This window comes from Arvicola amphibius, chromosome 9 (assembly GCF_903992535.2).
Source record: "Arvicola amphibius chromosome 9, mArvAmp1.2, whole genome shotgun sequence".
NCBI classification, from domain to species: domain Eukaryota; kingdom Metazoa; phylum Chordata; class Mammalia; order Rodentia; family Cricetidae; genus Arvicola; species Arvicola amphibius.
In genome coordinates this window covers 93184734-93207284 of record NC_052055.2, presented here as the reverse complement: position 1 = coordinate 93207284, position 22551 = coordinate 93184734, and the positions used below count along the sequence as shown (strand labels likewise).

Sequence of the window (22551 nt, the reverse complement as noted above, 5' to 3'; positions counted from 1 at the left end):
CCCTTGTGAGAGCAGAAGTAATTTTGCTTCCCATTGACTTTGTCTCTAAGCACAGTTACTACAGCATACAGAGTATTCTGGAAAGATGTGAGGGGTGGGTGGACAGTTGGATGGTTAGAAGGTTGATGTGAAGAATGAGTAAGAATGACTACAGAAGGAAGGGAGATCAAGAGGGTGAAGGGGACCTTGAATTACGGCAAAAATAACGTGCCAGGAACAATTTTTAGTGCTTTAGACTTGTAAAAGCACTTGTTAAAGAACACTAAGTCTTTGCCTCCCAGTTCTGTTATCTTCACATTATAGCAAACAAATACTTCTCTGTAGGTGGCAGTGCACTTATGTAAGCATCATGCCTGAAGGGGGGAGGTGTGGGGATTGGAATTATTTTGAACATTTGAAAGCATTTATGTAACTTGAATCTCATATTATGGCTTTTAAAATATGCTTTTTCCCATAATTGGTTATGCTTAATTTGTACTTGCTCAGAGCTTTTTCTCTCAGAAGTATTAGTGCTAGAAAATGATCAGTCCTCATTTTATGATAGTATGACTGATATAAATATGTCAGTCAAGAATTGGAAAATATTCTCTGAATGTGGCAGTGGCTATCATTTTGTCTTTGGCAGCAGCAACATTTGTAGGCCATGTAAATTGTGCAAACATACAACCATTGGCCAAACTGTATATATTACACCGGTACCGAACCTGCAGGCATTGTCATAGCAAACAGTTCTTTTCCCAGTTGCATCTTTTAAACTACTCATAGGATTTATTAATGAAACTTGAAGCCCCAAATTATCTCTCACAGAAGGTTTTGTGTGTCCTGTCAGCACCCATATCACCGAGGCCCTTCTAGTGCTGAAAGATTTGCCCTATTGTGTTGTCCACAATGACCTTACAGCTAAAATATTTACATCTGTGTAAGTAATCGTCTTGTCCTTACAGCACTTAAACGCAGAGCGCTCTTACAAATCCCAGATTTCAACTTTACACAAGTCTCTGGTGAAGATGGAGGAGGAGCTTCAGAAGGTTCAGTTTGAAAAGGTGTCTGCACTTGCAGACCTGTCTTCCACAAGGGAGCTCTGCATTAAACTTGACTCGAGCAAAGAACTTCTTAATCGACAGCTGGTTGCCAAAGATCAGGAAATAGAAATGGTATGTAATACATCGAAAATTGCTAGAACTTGAACATTATTACAATTTTGAAAAAGAGGTTTGTTTTTATAAAATACTATATCAAATATGTATGCCTTTTAGCTTTGAATTTGTTTTTATTATGCTTTTAAATTTTATGTTTAAAGTTTAAAAGGTTAGTTTATGACAGCTGTGTTCTAAAGAATTCAAGAACATTTTTAAAAAAACCCAAAATCTTCCTTTGAATTTGTAGTTTGCAATTGTGTTTAGTCAGAATTATAAAATACACTGACAGAGCTGTGAGCAGAGAACCACAGGCCTTGTTCAGCTAAATTATAACCCGAATGATATTCTTTCCAGCTAAATTGATCTAGTAATTGGATGAGGTCTTTTAAGTTGTAATGCAGTTGGTTGTATCTACTTTGTGCATACACTAGGGATATTCAAACCATACAGGCTCATGCTCCAAATATTGGCATATAAATAATTTGATATAAATAGAGAAATAGGAGATATTCATAAGGAATTCAGCAGTAGCTGAACTTTGGTGGATGGGGCATCCTACAGAGGAAATGATGGAGAGGTCCATGCAGATTCTTGAATGACAATAGTGTTCTTAGTGACCAGTGTGATATGTTTAAGAAGAACTGCCTGGACATAAATCTGGAGAAATAGAATCTGGCTCTTAGTGTATGGATACTATATATCTATACTAAAATATCAGCCAACCTTAGCCACCTTGGCTATTTGTTATTACTAAACCTTATTGAATTTCTTATTTTGTTAATCCACCCTTTGTGATGCATTTGAGAATCACGAGTCTAGTTTATTTTTATAAGAATGCACTATTAATCTTTTAATGAAGTACCATCTGCTCAACTCCTCACTTATTCTTAATTATTTTTAATTTCACCATGAACTTTTTAATGATTAATTTGCTACTATAAAACTTAAAAATGAAATAACAACCTTTTACTTAAAAATTTACTTGATGTTTTCTAACTGGAAAAATCTTAGCTTGTGACTGTTATCAATTGAAATAATATAAAATTGAAGTATTAGTAGTTATAAGTCCGTAGCTTATAAAAATAGCATGCCACTTGCAAGTAAAGCCCAATCCTATAGTAATCCTCTTAAAGTTTTAAATCATAGCCATTAGCAGAACTTTGCGTAAAGCTTTGTAACAATTTAATTTAAAAAATACTTACTGTACTTTTTGTAGTTTCCTCTTTCCACAGCACTTCAACTAAACTTCTGACATTAACTGCTGTGACACTGAACTATTTATGTATGTGTCTCCATCTCCTTAGTAAGCCATGATGTCAAATCATACTTCTACTTTTTTACTTCTTCAGTTGTCAAAAACATTGAGATTTAAAAAAAATCTGTGTTAGTTTGAATGAGAGTGGTCACTATAGGCTCATATGTTTGAATGCTTTCAAAAACTGTTTGGAATGGTTTAGAAGGTGTCGCCTTTTTGGAGAAAGTGTGTCATTCAGGGTGGGCTTTGAGTTGTCAAAAGTCCATGTCATTCCCAGTTAGCAGTCTTTCTGCCTCTTACTTGTAAGGATGTGAGCTTTCAGCTCTTGCTTCAGCACCTGCTCCAGCACCATGCCTATCTGCCTGCCACTGTGTTCCCTACTGTGATGGCCATGGACTCTAACCTCTGAACTGTAAGCCCCCAATAAACATTTTCTTCTATAAGAGGCCTTGGTCATGGTATCTTACCACAGCAGCAGAAGGTAACTGTGGTTGTAAGGTGATAACTTTGCATCTAATTTAACAAATTATACAGAGTACCTGTTACCTAGTTTTCCTTAATGATTACATCTTACAAAACTATAGCCTGATATAATTATAGTATTAACATTGATCCAGGAAAAAACAAAAGACTTTCCATTGCAGAATCTATCATATTTTGCTCTTGTGAATTTACATAGTTCTTTACTGTATCCTATCTTTATGCTTCTTAACCTCTGTGAGCCATTAACCAGTTCCTCACTTCTGTAATTTTATCATTTCAAGATCCAGTAACAATGGGGAATATAGTCAGATGTTTCTTTTCCACCCAACTGTTTCCAAATAACCAGCATCTACTTCGAAAATAATTAGCTCAGAGGCTTAATATAAATTATAAATGCTCAGCCAATAGCTCATGCTTATTACTAACTAGATCTTACATTTTAAGTTAACTTATATCCCTTATTTATGCTCTGCTATGTAGTGGTACCTTATTAGGATGTCATATTTATCTTCTGCTCCCTCTTCAACTGGTTGGTGTCTTGTGACTCTGCCATTCTCCTTCCCATTATCTTTAGTTTGGTTGCCCCACCTATACTTCCTGCATGGCCACTGGCCAATCAGTGTTTTATTAAACCAATTCAAATGATAAACTTTTACAGTGTAAAAGAGGACTATCCCACAGCATTTCCCTCTTTTTGTCTAATTAAAAAGAAATGTTTTAACTTTAACATAGTAAGATTATATACAACAAAAACAATTATCAGGTAAGAATCACAGTTACAATATCTAGTCTATTTGTATTGGCAAAATTAGAGAAGATACTCTATTACCTATCTTATCTTTGTGAGTCCAAAGTTTTATATCTAATTTGTCTTTTATCATAACCAAAGAAAAGTATAACTATCTAGTCTTCAACTTAATCAAAGACCCCAGAAGGGTAAAATAACAAGGACCTCAAGCTATCTGGACAGCCACCTAAAGTTTCTCTTTAATACTGAGTCATCCAACTCTGGCCTACAGGCCTAGTGTGTCTGACAGACTTTCCTGTGAATAGGGGTGTAGTAATATTTTGTTTGTGTTTTAACAAATAAAGCTTGCCTGAAGATCAGAGTGCAGAGCTAAGCCACCAGAGGCCAGGGAAGTTGTGGCACACATCTTTTTTCCCCAAAACTTGGGAGACAGAGGCAGAAGGATCTCTGTTAGTTTAAGATCACCCTGGGCTACATGAGATTAAATCTGTCTAAAAGAGAAACATCTCACACAAAGGTAATCTCAGCACTTGGGATCCTATGCATTTAATCCCAGCAGTAGGGGGCTGGAGAGAGAGTGATATGACTGGGTGGAGAGAGGAATATAAGGCAGGAGGAGACAGGAAAAGTCTGAGTATGCAGTCTGAGGTACAGTCTGAAGCAGTCTCATAGGACACAGTCTTCCAAGCATACAATCACCTTTTTGGTCTGATGATTTGGTAGAGGTATGTTGAAGCCCGTGTTGCTCCAACATATAAAATTATCTTTCCCTAACTGGACTGGTACGGAGACACAAGGAATAATCAGACACAACTTACACAGTCATCATTGAAGGGCATCTCAGGGTCTTTTTTCCTGGCGATCTCCTGACCATCTCTCGCGTTTATTATCCAAACAGCTTATATACCATCACATTAATTGAATGGGAAAATATATTAGGTTGTCTCCTAGGCAACCAGGTGAATAGCCTTTTGTCACGTCTGCATGTACCTGTTTACTGAGTATGCTAGTTGTCATGTAGGCCTGAATTAGCATCTCTATAAGATACCCTCCAAATTACAAAGGAAAGGAGCACCAAACATCCTGATCTTTGTTAGGCAGAGACAGCTTGTCTGCAGAGCTACGTGACTACCTCAGTTCAGGCCTATGGCTTTTGTGCCTGGTAGCCACAGAAATATGGGCCTACAGAGGTAAAAGGTTTCTCTAGTGGCTGGCTGTACTGTTTCACCCCTTGGTATCTGACTTCAAGCTTTTGTGATTAAGAACAATTAGAATCCGTGCTATATAAGGGAATTTTGAAGGACTATCTTACCTTGTCTTGGCAAAGTTCAGAAGTCACCTTTTTTGCATCCTGCTAGTCCAGTTTGGACAGTAATTGTCATCAGTTGAGACAAGGGCAGTTTCTTTGCCCACAGGGCTAGCTTTTGCCATAACAAAAACAAATTCAATACAGAGTTTCTTTGATGGCCATCATCTTCTCTGAAGTGCATTAGTGCTGCTAGGAGAGGATGTGTCTTATTGCTATAAAAACCTTATGTTATTAAAACATCTTAAATACCATATTCTATAGATCATTGAAGTGTTTAAAGACCATTTATCTAAATACATCTGTTTATGACCTTGAAAACATACCTAACCTGACTATAAGTTTGACTTTTATAGAACACTATTAGTCTGTATTTTTAATGATACATTGCATTTTAAATGAGCTGTATAAGCACCATATCTTAAATAAGAGTAGAAATATGCATACAACATAACAATTAACTTTAAATTTGTATCAATAAACCAAAATCCATACCAATGTTAAATATCCTGAGATTAATAGCTATTCTTTTGGATTAAAATAGAGTCAATAATTTATTCTCTTATCCTATTTCTATATCATATGCCCCTTCTTTTAGAAATAGATCTCTGAACTTAACTCTTTTATTTAGCCTTTTTTTTTTACTATGACCAATAACAATTTGTAACCAACCCCATAAACAAACATCCATAATCCAATTTTTGGGAATGTGGTCATAGTTCTCTAGCCTACTTCCTGCCAATTGGGAGTACTGGTAATCTTTGGAAGACACTGGGAAAATTTAGGATTATGTTTCAAGTCCTGACTGGAGTATTCTGTGAGACTGAATCATCTCAGTTAGTTTTCCTTGAGGCTATTCTGGATATAAAACTCAGAGGAAATTGCAACAGAGGCAATCTGAGATTTTGGATCATGTGGACCATGTACTCCCACTGGAGATATTTCAAGAGGTCTTCCTCTATCAAAGCTGATTTTTTTTAACCCAGAATGAATTCACAGTCTCTCATTTCCTGTGGAAACAAATACACAACCTCTTTCCCAAAGTAACATATCTTTTGACTTAAATTTTGAAGTCAAGATATTTTTAAAATATATAGGTTGGTTTAATCTATCAGCTTTCATAATCAAATGTCTCTTAACAGTAAAAAATTTAAAGACAACACAATAATATATATAATACAGACTCTCTGTGTATTTTCCATCTTTACATGGCTTATTTCCTTTACATTACTCTACTGCCCTTTTTAAGGACTTTATTATTTTAAAACAATGTTTTTAGATCTAAGACTGTATACACTCTTTCTCTTTCCTCTCCCAAGCCCGCACACATTTTCAAGCACACTGTCATGGTAGGAAGTATGGGGACCTGCAGGCAGACATGGTGCTAGAGAAGGATCTGAGAATTCTACATCCAGATTGACAGTCAGCAGGAAGAGACACTAAGACACACTGGCCACACTTTCTCCAACAATGCTACACTTACTCCAGCAAAGCCATATTTTCTAATAGTGTCACTATGAACCAATGGGGGCCATTTTCCTTTAAACCACCACACTGGATAAACCTCTAAACAAATATAAATCTTGAAATACTAATTTGAAAAGTTCCAGAAATTGAGGCCTAGATTGCTTTGGGTGTGAATTCCCTTAAAGATATGCAGATACAAAAATGTGTAACCCTTCGGAAGATAAAGAGAACATTTCTCAACACATCCTCGGACTCCAATATGATGCCCAACCCTGGCAAGAACCCCCACTTAAGTGCGGAAATGAAGTGGCATGATAGGTGTTTCTGTGTTACACACATATGCACATGCACACATTGTACTGAACCTGTTTGGTGTTGCTAATATCTACATGTTTGGGGGTGGCCACTTGAGATGGAATAATGTGTCAGTGTGTTTGTTCCTTGGGGTGGGTTCTTGTGGGGTTTCCTCAATTCACAGTATCATGTCAACTAGTGTTATTGTTTAGATATTGTTTAAGCAATTCTACTTTTGAAATTTTGTGGATGTATTTTGAAAGGATGAAAATTTTCTAACAGATTTTGACAATGACTAATATTTGGTAATAGTAATATGTTAGAAGTTATTGAATTGAATATTTTTTTTTTTTTTGGTTTTTCGAGACAGGGTTTCCCTGTAGTTCCTAGAGCCTGTCCTGGAACTAGCTCTTGTAGACCAGGCTGGCCTCGAACTCAGAGATCCGCCTGCCTCTGCCTCCCGAGTGCTGGGATTAAAGGCGTGCGCCACCACCGCCCGGCTTGAATTGAATATTTTAAGTGTATGAGTTATAAGGTATATTAACAATACCCCAATAAAACTGCTGTCGAAAAGTGCTGCTTTATTTTATAGTCCTGTCAGCAAATTATAGAAGATTGTTCTTGTCCTTTTCATGTTGTCATTCTGACAACAAAGTTACCAGTTTGACAGACTGGAATAGTGTCTGGTTGGCTTTAAACTGAACTGAAAACCTTTAGTAATATCTAGATGTATTTTGGGGTTGTTATAACCAGAGTGGGGAATGCTGCTGGCATCTAGTAAGTAGAGGTCAGGGATAGTGCTAAACATCCTGTAACACTTGAGAGCAGCTCCATAAGCAGAGTTACTCAATTAAAGTGTGTTTGTCAGGGTATGTTGGGTGTCAGGGTGGGAAACTCTGAACTAGAAATAGCACCTTGTTTCATTTCATATGTTAGACTACTAGCAAGGCTTCCTGGTTTGCTTTTCTGTTACTGCCATAAATGTCATGACCAAAAGCAATTTAGAGGAGGAAAGAGGTTATTTTCTCTTATGCTTCCAAATCACAGTCCATTGTGAAGAGAAGTCAGGAATGGAACTCAAGGCAGGAACCTGGACCAGAAACCATGGAGGAACACTGCTTACTGGATTGTTCTTTTTTGCTCATTCTGTTTGCTTTCTTTTCTTTTCTTTCTTTCTTGCTTTCTCTTTGTTTCTTTCTCTCTCTCTCTCTCTCTCTCTTTCTTTCTTAATTGTTTTTATTTTGTATGTATTGGTGTTGTGGTTTGAATAAGAATAGCCCCCATAGGCCCATAAATTTGAATATTTGGTTCTTAGTTGATGGACTTTTTAGGAAGGATTGGGAGGTGTGACCTTATTGGAGAAGGTATGTCATTGGGGTTGGACTTTGAGTTTTCAAAAACCCACTACCAGGCCCAGTTTCCCCTGCTTCTATCTTTAGATCAGAATAAGTTCTTAGTTTCTGCTTCAGTGCCATGCCTGCCTACCTGCCACCATGCTCCCCACCATGGTGATCATGGACTAATCCTCCGAAGCTGTTAGCAAATGCTTTCTTTTATGAATTGCATTGGTTGTGGCGATTCTTCACAGCAACAGGACAGTAACTAAGACAGGTGTTTCGCCTGCATGTATGTCTATACACCACTTTCATGCCTGTTGACTGTGGGGGCCAGAAGGAGGTGTTGGATATCCTAGAACTGGAGTTACAGACAGTTGTGAGCTGTCATATGGGTGATGGGAATTAAACTCAGGTCCTCTGGAAGAGTAGCCTCTGCCATTAACATCTCTCCAGCCCCTCATGTAGCTTTCTAATACAGCCAAGGCTCACCTGCCTAAGGATGGTACTGCCTACAGTGGGATGGGTCTTCCATGTCAATCATCCATCTGTATGATTGGTCACAGATCAATCTGATTGAGATAATTCATTGAGAAGAATGAAGTTCCTTCTTCCCAATTTGCTCTAGGTTATAAAAAGGTGACAATAAAAACTTGCCAGTACAATTCAGCCCTTGTCAACTTAAACACAAACACATCACTGTTTAACTGTAACCTTTCCTTGCTTTGTTGCCAAGATTACATGTTAATGTAAGACAAAATACAATCCAACTTTTAGAAGTCCCACAGTCTTTAAATTTTTTAATACTTTTAAATCATAAGGTCTCTTTAAGAATCCAAAGTATTTTGTCTATGGACTCCTATAAAATTAAAAAATAAGTTAAACACTTCTTGTTCTAAAAAAGAAGAATCAGGGTATAGGAATAATCAGATTAAAGCAAAGCCCAAAATTACCAATATAAATAAAACCATGTAGCCACTTGTTCAGCATTTGGGGCTTAAATATTATTTTCTGGGCTCTAGAGGACTTGGACAGCCGATGTGTCCAGCTCAGCCATGCCCAAAACAAATAATTTGTTTCCAAGGCTCAAGATGTCTCTACTAAACTGTCTTTAGCAGATGGATCATGGTCTTGGGGTCTCCATTGCTACTTAGGCTTCACCTTCACTAGTGACCTCTCTTGGGGATTCTGAGACTAACACTGTTGCAAGCCTCAGCTTCTCTTTATGACCCCTTCAGCCCTGGTGTCTTTATTGGAACTGAAGCTACAAGACCTTCACTAATGACCTCTTATAGCTTCCCTAAGAGAGACTCAGTCCCTGTTAGACAAGGCCAAGCCCCAGCTCCTCTCCATGACACTTTCATGTCTTCAAAACCAGTACCATGTGAATGACTCTTACACATTGCCAAGTTCAGCTGCCAGCTTGTGGTATTTCCCTCATCCCTTTGACTGAGTTTCTGTGCGCTTACTCTGAGCTCCTATTCACAGGAGATGCCACCTTCACAATGCTGGTCTGTTATTAATCCTAGATATTCTTCTGCCATAGATCACCAGCATCCATTGTCCCAGTAAGCACAGATTCTTAGTCCAAAATACCACATAAATGGCCCAGATAGGGTCTTCACTTCCCTTGAAACTTTTGGTTAATTTTATTGTCATCTTGGAACAACCTCGAGTCACCTGGGAAAAGAACACTTCAATTGAAGAATTGCCTGGTTCAGATTTGCCTGTGGGAGGTGTCTTAATGATTATTGATGTGGGAGGACCCAGCCCACAGTGGGTAGTGACACTCCTGGGCAGATGGCCCTGGAATGTATAAGGAAGCTGACTGAGCCTGAACAGGAGAGAGCCAGTAAGCAGCGTTCCTGGTGGTTTCTGCTCTGGCGTCATTCAGTAACACTGTCACTTGAATGTATCAGACAGATGAATCCACTCCAGGTTGGCTTTGGTCATGGTGTTTATCACAGCCACAGAAAGTGAACTGGAACGGAGTTTCCTTTTTTCCCATGCGTTTGCTATTTAATTATATTTCTTCTTTTGAAAAATTTATGATCATTATTTTTCATTCCTCAGTTTGTGTGAGTTCCTTTACTAACTCAGAAAGTTCTTCCCCTCTCTGTCCACTGAGGTGCCTGCCCCTCCCCTAGTAACTTCATTTTTATTGACTTTTAAAGTTTGTCTTTCATAACTAGCTTTTAAAATGCATATAAAATTTATCATAACATGTATTATTGATAAGAAATTATGCTTTCTTTTAACTGATAATCATCCTTTTGAAGAAATATTTTGCTTACTGAGAATATTTGGAGCTCAGGGTACCTTGTAAGGCACAAGTTTTCCCTAGGTGTATGTGAGGGATGGAATGTGTGTCCACTCCTCACACTCCTTTCCTGCAGAGTACTTAGATGTACTCGTCCAGTTCCAGACAATGTCAGTTCTGCAGAATGATGTAAAAAGTCTCAAAACTGGAAGTGGAAATTGGTTGCAGTTCGATACTGATAGAACTTTTAAATTAGTGAACTATTTGATATGGCCTGAGGGGTGGGGAGAGTGGCCCTACTGTGTGTTGTGGTGTGTGCAGATGTTAAAGGGCAACAACTTCACAGTGAGAAATTTAAGGTCACGTGTTCCTGATAACAAAGTGAGTTGACGGGAGTAAGTCTGGATGTCCTCCTGTCACGCAGATGGAGAATGAGTTGGATTCTGCACGCTCTGAAATAGAACTGCTCAGGAGTCAGATGACAAACGAGAGGATCTCCATGCAGAATCTAGAGGCTTTGCTGGTGGCCAACCGAGACAAAGAATACCAGTCCCAGATAGCGCTGCAGGAAAAGGAGTCTGAGATCCAGCTTCTGAAGGAGCACCTTTGTCTGGCAGAGAACAAAATGTGAGTTGGCTGCAGCGTCGCAGCACAGAGGGCTGGTCTCAGCACCTCATAACTGAGGAGAATTTTAAAGGCAGGATCTGGAGGTTGGAGCCCACAATTGGCCATTAATTGGACTGAGAATCAGGAGTATTGTGATTTGCCTAAGATTTAAAACTGTGGTATAGTTTTTCTAACCTAAGGTTTCTAAATGTAACAGTTTCTGCTGATTGTTCTGAATGTAATAGATAGTCTGATCTAAAATATTGTCTTTAGGACATGTAAAGACAGCACTCTGAAACTTGGAGGACTTTTGCACTTATGGGTCATCTGGTGTTGCTGTCTGTCTCTCTGTCACATCATAGTCCCCTGTGTGTCTATAAGGGCATATACTTGAGGCCCAGAAGAACTGAACCCACAAAACACTGAGCATACCCTCAGAATTTTTATCTTACCCCAATAATACTTAGCTTGATATTCAAGTGGAAATATCTGCCTGGGTATTGAAAGTTTATTAAAATTGGTCACCTCTGAGGAACAATATTATGAGCAAAGGAACCAAGACCATGATGGGGAAACCCAAAGAAGCAGATGACCCGGGCCAGTAGGAGCTCACTGACTCCGGACTCACAGCTAGAGAACCCGCAAAGACTGAACTAGGCCCTCTGAATGTGGGTGGCATTTGTGTGACTTGGATAGTTTGTGGGGCCACTCACAATGGAACCAGTATTGATCCCTAGTACTGGCTCTTTGGAGCCTATTCTGTATGAAGGATATCTTGCTTGCCTAGATACAGTGGGGGAGGGCTTTGGTCCTGCCTCAAGTGATATGGCAGACTTTGTTGATTCCCCATGGGAGGGCTCACCCTTTCTGAGGAGTGGATGGGGGTGGCATGGCGATAGGAGGCAAGAGAAGGAGGATGGGAGGGAGAAGGAACTGGGATTGGTATATAAAATAAGATTGTTAAAAAAAAAAAGTGGTCACCTCTAATGAAAGCTCAGCCTCTGTGGCCCATCCATAGCACATGTCACCCTGCCCATCTTCACACCTGAGTCTGGTATCTGGGAGCATGGTGGTCATTGTCTCAGCAGTCAGCCACTCCTAGGAGCCCTTGGCCATCAGGGACCCCCAAGCCAGGGGTAGTTTCCTCTTGGGTCCTCTTGATTGTGACTGAGTCATTCTTGTCAGTTCCAGTCAGTGAGGCTGTTGTGATACCTTCAGCAGGTCCTCAGGGTCCCTTCCTCAGACTTAGTAAAGAAGCAGAACTCCCACCTGAGGATGTATTCCATTTTAGACTGCTGCTAAATATTGTGACATGGAGCTGGCCAATGTGGGAAACTTACATTAAAAAGTATGTTTATAAAGAGCATTTACATAAATGAATAACATAGATAGATGATACATCTGTGTATATAGAAACAGAGATAAGACGGTTTGATTAAATGAGCAGGACTGGGATTGCTGAGGCTTTTCAAGTAAAAATGCTTGTACTTCAAATATATCTAAAACATGCCCTTGAATTTGCCCATAAAAATCAGTGTGAAGCTGAGGACATAGATTGGTCAGTAAGATGCCTGCTGTGCAAACGTAATGATCTGAGTTTGGATCCCCAGCATCCATGTGAAAGCCAGGAGCAGCAGTGTGCAGCTGTAACCCCAGCACTGGGGGAGTGGAAACAGACAGATCCCTGAAACTCATTGACCAAACAGCATAGTCAGATGGATGAACTCCAGGTTCAGCTGGGAGACCCTTTAAAAAAATAGTGGAGAGTGACTGAGTAAAATACCCAAAGTCAGCCTCTGGCCTGCCCCAACACATATATGCAGTATACACACAAACAGGAGCAAGTCCAACATGTGTACACACACACACACAGAGAGAGAGAGAGAGAGAGAGGGAGGGAGAGAGAGAGAGAGACAGAGACAGAGACAGAGAGGCAGGGACAGAGACAGAGACAGAGGAGAGAGAAGCTTGCAAAAATCACATTGGATCCAGTTAAGATGCCATTGTCAATATGGTTTAATATACTTTTGGAGTCACAGGTTATTTTGATTTTAATCAGCTATCACTCTTTTCTTTTGCATAGGGCTATCCAGAGTAGAGACGTGGCCCAGTTCAGAAATGTTGTAACACAGTTGGAAGCAGATTTGGACATTACTAAAAGACAGCTAGGGACAGAACGATTTGAAAGGTAAGTTAATCCCTGTGCAATGCTCTGCCTAAACATGTTCCTTAGCTAGCAGTAGGTTTTATTTTGTTAGGTCTGTGTGTGTACATACATGTGGGTTTTGTTTGTTTATTTTCAAGACAGAGTCTCGCTCTAGCCCAGGCTAGCCTCAAACTGATGATCCTCCTGTCTCTGCCTCCAGAATGCTAGTGTTACAGGTGTTCTGGCTCAGTAAGAGGTTTGTTATTTCATCACGGGTAGATTTTAATGTTTGAGTTGAGCTACAGTTTTACGATAGGTTTAATAATGCCACTGAATGTAAGTTTAAAAGCCTCACTATTTTGCTCTAGGGAAAGGGCTGTCCAAGAACTTCGCCGCCAGAATTACTCAAGTAATGCTTATCATTTGAGTTCAGTGAAACCAAATACAAAGTGTCACTCACCAGAACGTGCTCACCACCGATCTCCTGACCGAGGCCTCGACCGATCATTGGAAGAGTAAGTGTGCGCAGGACCCGGGCACATGTGGCAGTGCTCGCAAGGAGACTGACATTTAAAACTGATTGCTAAGTTGTGGTGGCACAAAAAGAAAGGGTTTTATCTATAAATGAGTTTTATATGAATATTGTATGAAAATTAAATAACTAAGGTTTATCTAATATTTATTTATAGTGTTTCATTTTTTTGTGATACTGGGAATCAAAGCTAAGGCCTCATACATGCTAGACAAGCACTGTACATTGAACTGAGTCATCAGCCTATATGCTATACTGTCAAACTCTGCATTCCTGTTTACTCCTGTATTATTTTCCATGTACATTTATTACAAAATGTGGGCTAATTGCTATTGCACTGTAGAATAGATAGGAAAGTATTTACTATTTTTATTTTAGATTTATTGTTATATTTCACAAATGTTTAAAAATTTATCTGGGAATAATTTACAATTTGTATGAAGTTACAAAAGTAAAAATATCTCTCAATCCACTGTTGCTAAATTTTGTCCTATTTGTTTTATTATATACAGGAAAGTCTCATGTACCTACACTACTACATGTTTTCCCATCACACTTCTTTCTCTCTCTCTGAAAAAGCAGCCAGTACCTCCGGTTCCAAAGCATTCTCACAGACTGCTGTCTTGTGGTACCCCAGTTTGTATCTGTATATTCCGATGTTACTGTGAGAGCTGAGGCTCAACACCAGCATTGCAGTCAACACTCCTGACTGACTTACTCAGCCCAGAGTGTGTCTGAAGCGGCCTCTGGATTTCTGCAGCATTATCAGTTCAGTAAATAGACTGATTAGAAAGTTCAGGATCTGTTTGCAGGCCGTCATTTCTACCTTTTTAGCCTACCTTTCCCAAGTACTGGGGACATTTAGCCAAATGCCAAGTTCATGATTGACTTAAATTTGTTCTTTTATTCCCCCATGATCCACTGATACCTCATTATGACCAGTTGTGGTCACAATGTATCTTCTGCAATAGTCTAAAAATACTAAAAATGAAATATTTAAAATACTCCCTCCCAATTAAAAAGTTATTACATATATATATATATATATATATATATATATATATATATATGAGTATTTTTTTTTGCACGTGTGTATGTGCACCAGTGATGTGTCTGGTGCTTGCAGAGGCCAGAAGGGGGCATCAGGTCCCCTGGAACTGGAGGTATACAAAGTTGCAAACCATCCTGTGGAATCAAAGCCTAGTCAGCCCTAGGGATTCCTGTGTCTGCTTCCCCAGCACCGAGATTACAAATGTAAACCATTATGCCCAGCTTTTTTTGAGCTCTGTGGGTCAAACTAGAATCTTCATAAATATAAGGCAAACACTTTATCGAATGAGCCATCTCCCCAGCCAATCCTTTCTTGACCAGGACCATCCTGGAGCTCAGTATCACTTGTGAACAGCCAGTTCCTGTTGATCACCTTCCAGGTCAGGCCCTTGAACTGAACTGAACTTGAAAGATGCTCTCCTCTTTCTTTTGGACAAATAGAACATCTGTCTGCTGGGTAGTCACGGCTCCAGCGGAACAGTCGTGGGGATCTCTTTCCTCTCTGCTTATGGTTCTTATTCTAGCACCAGTATTTATACCTCACAGCAGCACAGCTCTGGCAGGAGATGGTTGTTTACATAGGGTTTACATAGGGTTTGTTGTTTTTGCTGCACCAGCACTTGAGCTCTCTTCCTCTCTGTAACTCTTATGAAGTGTTCTTTTCTGAAACATTTGCATTCTTTGTTTGGCATGGTGTCTAAAACTCTGTATTCAGGCTGCTGATCCTTTTCTCTTATTGTCTCCACTTTCCTGGTAAATACCTCTACTCAGCTGTTTCTGGATCTCTCTGTCTTATTGTATCTATTTTATAAAGTATTGATTTACGTTTTGCTTTATAAGCTATTTGAAATTTTTTTTTTACTAAATTTTAAAAAGTTTAATTTTATACTGTTTCTGTAACTGTTACATTTGGTCTCAAATCCATCACAATATCTTATGTTTGTTGTTTATATTATTCTGTCTTCTGTATTTTCCCATTTGATCTTTTCATTTTTAAAAACTCAAATTTCTTGTAATAATTAGAAAGGTTTGTATCTTATCAGCTACTTTCATTAATAACATACCCTTAGCCCTCCTTTTAAAAGTCACCTTTCATTGTCAGCTTAAAATGCTACCCCTGAGCCTGGAGAGATGGCTGGGTAGTTACGAGTGCCTGCTGCTCCTCCAGAGGCCCCGAGTTCAGTTCTGTCTCCTCCAGGTTGTCAAATAACTGATATCATACAGTAGGTAGTCTCAGCATAATATATTTTGAGTCATATCTAGAATCTTTCATGTCTCTTTTAACTGCTGAGCAATATTTAATGTCCATCTATGCTGAACCACAAGTAATTTTAATGGTTATTATCTTAGAGGTAGCCATCAAGTAGAGCAGAGAATCCCAAGTATCTTTTCCAGTTCCTACAGCAATACCACCTCGAAAAATAGGAAATGGCCACTGGTATAAGTTATTACACAAGGTTTATTAATATCTCCCTAATGTATTCATTTGTGTGTGGATGCTTATACATACATGTGCAGTTTTTATATACACCTCTTGCTAATAACTAAATACTGAGTTGTCCAATCAGTACCAAATAACTTACTTAGGAGGAGATCTGAAGAAAGGAATACATGTGACAAGAAAGCAGAAGGGGCAACTGTTAGGGGATAAAGGGACCAGCAGATGGGAGAAGTGGGAATGAGGAGGGGGATACTGAGGCAGGGGCACAAAGAGAAACAGGTATAATAGCATATGTGTGTGAAACACTAACTTAAAAGCATTAATTGTAAAAGATAGTCTTCCCTTGTGGTACCCATTGCTTTAAAGTTAGGATCTGTATTTCCTGTGTCCCTAGCAGAAGGCCAGCTAACTTTTTATCTGTACTATAATTCTCTCAGCTTGAGGATCCTGTGCAAATCCAGTCACATATAGAACACAGCCTTTGAGTCTGAAATTTTTCATTCAGAATAATGTGCATGACAACCTTGCAAGTTGCACATGCCAATGTGTCTATCTTTCTGTGTTAAAGTAGTATTCCATGGCATGAACAAATTCACTATATCCATTTCCCTTCACAGAGGCTGAAGGGGGAAACCCCAAGCGCTACTAAAGTATGCTAGAGTTATTGCATTTAAAACCTTAATCTGTTTTTTCTTCTATTATAGGAATCTTTGCTATAGAGATTTCTGACATGTGAAAAGATTCTCCACAGCCTTGGAAAGGTCAAAGATACAAACGGATTTTTTTTTTTTTGCTATTTGATTGCATTTATCTTTTGAATGCTTGACAGTGTTAAATGTATTTATTGACTTTGTGCCTCTGAGTCTATTCTCGAGTGCCATATCACAGTGATCTGGGATGATGTATGCAAACAAAAATGCACATGGCTCTTTCTATCCATACAGTAATAGTGAGTGTAAAATCTTCTTACTTCACTATTGAGCACTGTTTTGTTAACTGTCCGGAGTAAATAAAGAAGCTTAAAAAAGAGGGAAAAGTGTTTTTACAAAACTGATTTCCTTTCCTTTCTTGCTATCTCAAATGACTGGTTGGTTAAATTTTTTTTCTTTATGATTTATATTCTCATGGCTGGAAAAGCTGTGCTAACATGGGCACAGCCTACCACTGGCCTGGGACCCAGTATTGCATTTTGGAACCAACCTGACATGACTTCCATGCCACAGTCTACCTTCCCAGTAGGAGTGTGCCAGGGCTTTCAGCCCATGCTGTTGTAGCACACAGCCCAAGTACCATGCGTTTTTACAATTTTGTCTGCTCCTATGTTGTTAGAAAGGTAGGTGATGATCTATCTATCCAAAATGTAAGATTTTTAAAAATCTGTATTTTTAATAAGTTTTCCTCAAACATTAAAGTACTGCAATGAATTTTATTGCCATTTTATTATTTCCCCCCTGTGGTAGCTGTTTGTAATCTATCTAGAGTGACAAGTTATTTCCCTCACCTGCATCTCTCAAGTCTCTTTTCTGTCCATAGGCTTTGATTTAATGTTGATATTAGAGCCTGAATGCTACTGTATTTTACTGATATAAGCTATTTGTATTCTTACATTTTAATAAAAAAGCAAGCCCTGTCATTAATAGTATTCATATGATGGACAGTTTCTCATTGTATCTAGTCATTATTCGATATGGCAGTAGTGACAAGGGTAGTGGCCTCTTGAGATCTTATTTCATCATGACATAATCACTAGTACACTGATACTTTATTATAAATTCATGTCACATGCTCACTTTAGTTTGGCCTTCCAGAACCTTAAGGCTTCATGAAGTTTTAGACAATCATTACAGACTGGCTAAAAAATGGATAAAGTTCAGTACCTGCTCATAAATGTTTTAAAGAATAGTATGCAGAATAGCTTCTCTGGCTCATATCAAATAAGATACTAATGTACATCTTGCAGAATTAACCTTGCCATTCGATCACCACAGCATTATTATTAATCTGGTCTCCTAGATAACCAACAAGAGCTGAGTATCACCTATGGAAAGCACTTGCCAGCTTGTATGCAGACTGCAGGGTGTTAGGAGAGGGGCATGGGAATAAAGCCTGTGAGAAAGTGTTTCAATACTTGATGAAAAGTGTACAGTGCTTGATTCATGACATTGTTACAGAGGACAGTTACATGGTATGGCGCATACAAAAGGACCACTGTTATCTAAGGCAAGAGAAATCTCACAAGATTTTTTTTTAAGATTTTTATTTATTATGAATACAGTGTTCTGTCTGCATGTGTGCCTAGTCGTCAGAAGAGGGCACCAGATCTCATTACAGATGGTTGTAAGCCACCATGTGGTTGCTGGGAATTGAACTCAGGACCTCAGGAAGAACAATCAGTGCCCTTAACCTCTGAGCCATCTCTCCAGCCCCAAAGACAAGATTTTTTATTAAGGTAATATTCAAGAATATTTGTTTGAAATGGGATTTTTGTCACTTGATATAAATAAATAATAGCCTGTTGATGTGGTAGAGCCTGATTGTAAACACAGTATACCAAACATTCTTTCTTAGATAACAGCAATAGCAAAAATCTCCTGAAAAGGTCTCGGAGCTCAGAAATGTTATGCTCAATACAAAGTGTCTACTCCTGCTGAAGTGAGTGTGTTGAGAAAGACACTTGTTAATTCATTTAGTAATTTAAAAACAGAAGAGCTGGACATGCCTACAATTCTAGGACTTGGGAGCAGAGGCAGAACGGTTACCAAAAGTTTAAGGCCAGCCTGTTATGTAGTGACTTCTAGGCTAGTCAGGGCTACGTGGAACCTATCTCAAAAAAAAAAAAAAAAAAAAAAAAAAAAAAAAAAAAAAACTTTTTCAATTAAAATGCACCCCTGGAACTCTGTTAGTCTCTGCGGTTAATATGAGCCGCCATTCGGTTCACTTTAAGGAGCAGAAGTCATCAGTGTGAGAACCTGTGCTGAAGTTTGTAAGATACAGTTTTTAAGGAATGGGTCTTAGCTTTTTGACCTGTAGAATGTAACTGTTAGAGAGTATGCATGTGGTTCAATGGTGGAGCTTGCTTCGTATATCTAAAGGCCCAGGTTCCAGTCCCGGCTTTAAAAATCACTACCACAGGAGTTCACCCATTAGAGTTTAACAATAGGAATATTATTTAATAGTGTTCAGACAGTATCAACTACATAACACACAGGTTGAAATTAACTAAAGTGTTGCTGAGGTCTTCTTGGCTCCCCAAATGCTGTGCTTAAAGCTGCATTTCTTTCATCATCAGAAAGAGTTTATGACTAAAGGATGAGACTCATTTGCTATACTAAGGTAGGATGCAAGCTGCTGGTTAAAAAAGAAAGACTCCCCACAGCCGTCTACCTGCGGTCCTCTGTGCCAGTACTCATAGCAGGCCAGAGGTCATCGACTCACTCAAAGACAGATCGGAAACTACCAGAATATAACTATTTAAACCTTTGTCTGATCTGAATTTCAAATATACCACAAAACATAAAAACCTCCAGATAATTGACCGCCCCTTAGCTCCTACATGTTACTCTTTTGCCCTGCAAAGGTTTCCACAACACCAGAGCGAATTAGGCTACTTCTCTTTAAATTTATGCCATTTCCCAATTGATTTGAAAAAAAGCAACATATTTTATAAAAGGTTATTTATGTTCAGCAGCTTCCAAAGCAACTTGTCTTAAGATGGGATTCTACAAAAATACTCAGCCTTGCATCCTGAACTCCATTCGGAATTTACCCTACAAGCTGTTTCAGTGGGTCAGTTTGAACTTGTCTCCTTGCAATAAACTCTTGAATTGAAAGCAAATGTCTCATTTATTTTTAAGGGAAAGTATTCTATAGGTGCATTGTAACTCAGAAAAGACTCTTTTTTGGCATCACAAGGCTGAAGAACCAGGCATTTGTCTCATGTGTGCCTCATCGGGTTAGAATTCATAGACATAAGGAACATGTGCAATCAAACATATTCAAGTATGTTGTATAGTAACATGGCCTCTTCTATTAGGCAAGAATTATGCAAGATGCTTTAGATAATAGTTCTTATTACAAATAATATGATTCCTTGGTTAAATATAAAAATAACATGTATAGCAGGGCAATGAAGTGCTATAATGTATTAAGTCTGCCTTCTTAGAGTGCAGACTGGAATGTGATGCAGATAATAGGAAAGATATCATTTGATTATTGTCCTATTCAGTAGTTCCTAATTTTTGCTTCACTTTATATAACAACTAAGACACTACCACAGAAAAATACAATGGTATTAGTTGGCATAGGGCACCAGCAATGTGCTTAGAGAAGAATTAAACATTGCAATTAAATTTCAGAGATTCTAACCAGTTCTTATGAGTTTTAAAACCATAACAAAATATAATAGATTTGTAATATATATCATACTTACCTCATACTACATATGCTATATTATATATTGCACATATTTCAAATTGTATTAATTTTTTTCTTGTGGCATTAGAAGTTTTATTTTGCTGCTTCCCATGAATTTCTAGAATTATGGGTAGTTTTAATTTTTTAAGATTTAATTTTATTTTGTTTTTTAAAAAATGTTTATCTTCTATTTATGGGTGTCTTGCCTTCATGTATGTATATGTACTACATGTATGCCTGATGAATGCAGAGACCAGATGAGGGCATTGGATCCCCTAAACTGGAGTTATCTATTTTTATTTTTTAAATTCTAGGTATATGTGTGGCATGTATGAGTGCAGGTGCCTGCAGAGCCCAGCAGAAGACATTATATCTCCTAGAATTGGAATTACAGGTGACTTGTAAGCCAGCCAATATAAATGCTGGGAAATGAACTTGGACCTCTGAAAGAACAGTATGCAGTCTCAACCACTGCTTGCTGATGTTTGACCATTTAAAACTCTTAAAGGATGAATTTGTCAGAGAGATCCTAGCCAACTAACCTTTCTGAGGGTCTAAGATGACTAAAAGTGAGAAGTAAATAATGGGAATGCGTGCACACGTACACACACACATACACACACACACACACACACACACACACACACACACACACACACCCTCACCCTCTATTACTCTGGGTGATGTATGCGTGCACACACACACATGTAGTAGGAGGATGCTTGTTTGTTCGCAGCTGCCCAGACTTGAAATAACCACACAGAAACAGTATTAATTAAATCACTGCTTAGACCATTAGCTCTAGCTTCTTATTGGCTAACTCTTACATATAATTTAACCCATTTCTATTAATCTGTGTATCGACACATGGTTTTAGTTTTCTGGCTAAGGTTCTAGTGTCTGTCTCTGGAAGGGCTACGTGGCTTCTCCTTATTCGGCCTTCCTTCTCCCAGCATTCAGTTTAGTTTTCCTCACTTAGCTCTTTTCTACCTTATCAGGCCAAGCCAGTTTCTTTATTAACCAATGGTATTCACAGCATACAGAGGGAAATCCCACCTCTCTCTCTCTCTCTCTCTCTCTCTCTCTCTCTCTCTCTCTCACACACACACACACACACACACACACTATTACTGTGGGTGATACATGTACATACACAGAATTTGTGTTTTAAGTGAAGATAGTCAAGCGTGTGTGTGTGTGTGTGTGTGTGTGTGTGTAGATATTTGCTGCTGATCCTCAAGAAGTTAACAGAAGTTACTTCCTGTGGTTTCAAGTATCACACACTTAGTCCTCAAATGCCTGTGTTGATGGTAGTTAGTGGTGGAGCCTCAGGGAGGCAGTTAGCTTTAGCTGACTTCATGGGGGAAGTACCCTTTTGGTGGAATTAGCAGCTTTAGGAAGAGGAGGGGAGACCTGAGCATACATGTTCCCTTGTTCTTACTGCATGATGCACTGTACTGTATTATAATGTGGTAAGGAGGCATTCACCAGTGGACAGCACCTATACACTGATGTTTTAGACTCTAGCCTATAGTAAATAAATTCTTTCCTTTATAAATTACCCAAACTGTGGTTTTCTATCAAAGTAACAGAAAACAAACTAAGCAGCCATTTGAAGGAAACTTAATTTGGTTATGGTTTTAATATATAAGCCAATAAAAAAGGTGACACCTTAAAAGTTAACACTAATAATAATATTCAATTACTAAAGAAGTTAAAGACTTGATTTGATCAGTTTGTTTCTGAGAAGACAATCAGGGCTATTCGCCAGGACTAGAGATCAGCAAAGTAGAAGAGTAAAGAATTGGATGGTAGTGATGATGGTGCTCTTGACAGTCCTTGGAAACCAACAGACCAAGTCCCCTCTTTCTCCCAGTACATCTCAGTGTTCAGCTATTGGGTTGTGAGAGCCCTGTCCTGTTCACCACCTTATTTTCTCACATCTCAGTCACCAACAACGCTTCTAGGTACCAGCTAGGTTTCCATGGTTAGCATGAATGAATGAGTTTAGAGCCCAAGGGATTTGCTGTTCACAAACACTCATGATATTTTTATACCTTGTGCGTTTTAAAAAAAA

The 22551-nt window shown here is 38.7% G+C and overlaps 1 protein-coding gene across 7 annotated transcripts in view; it reads left to right on the top strand.

Annotated features, from left to right (window-relative positions):
- Tsga10 (testis specific 10) overlaps positions 1–17703 on the top strand; it is a 95375-nt gene extending 77672 nt beyond the window's left edge. For all 7 annotated transcript variants that reach the window (XM_038341478.1, XM_038341476.1, XM_038341474.1 and 4 more), the window contains 5 exons: positions 945–1154; positions 10711–10913; positions 12976–13080; positions 13407–13553; positions 16766–17703. In XM_038341478.1, the coding sequence (XP_038197406.1) occupies positions 945–1154; positions 10711–10913; positions 12976–13080; positions 13407–13553; positions 16766–16790 (690 nt within the window). In that variant the 3' untranslated portion in view covers positions 16791–17703. The remainder of the gene's footprint in view (positions 1–944; positions 1155–10710; positions 10914–12975; positions 13081–13406; positions 13554–16765) is intronic.
- The last annotated feature ends 4848 nt before the right edge of the window (positions 17704–22551 follow it).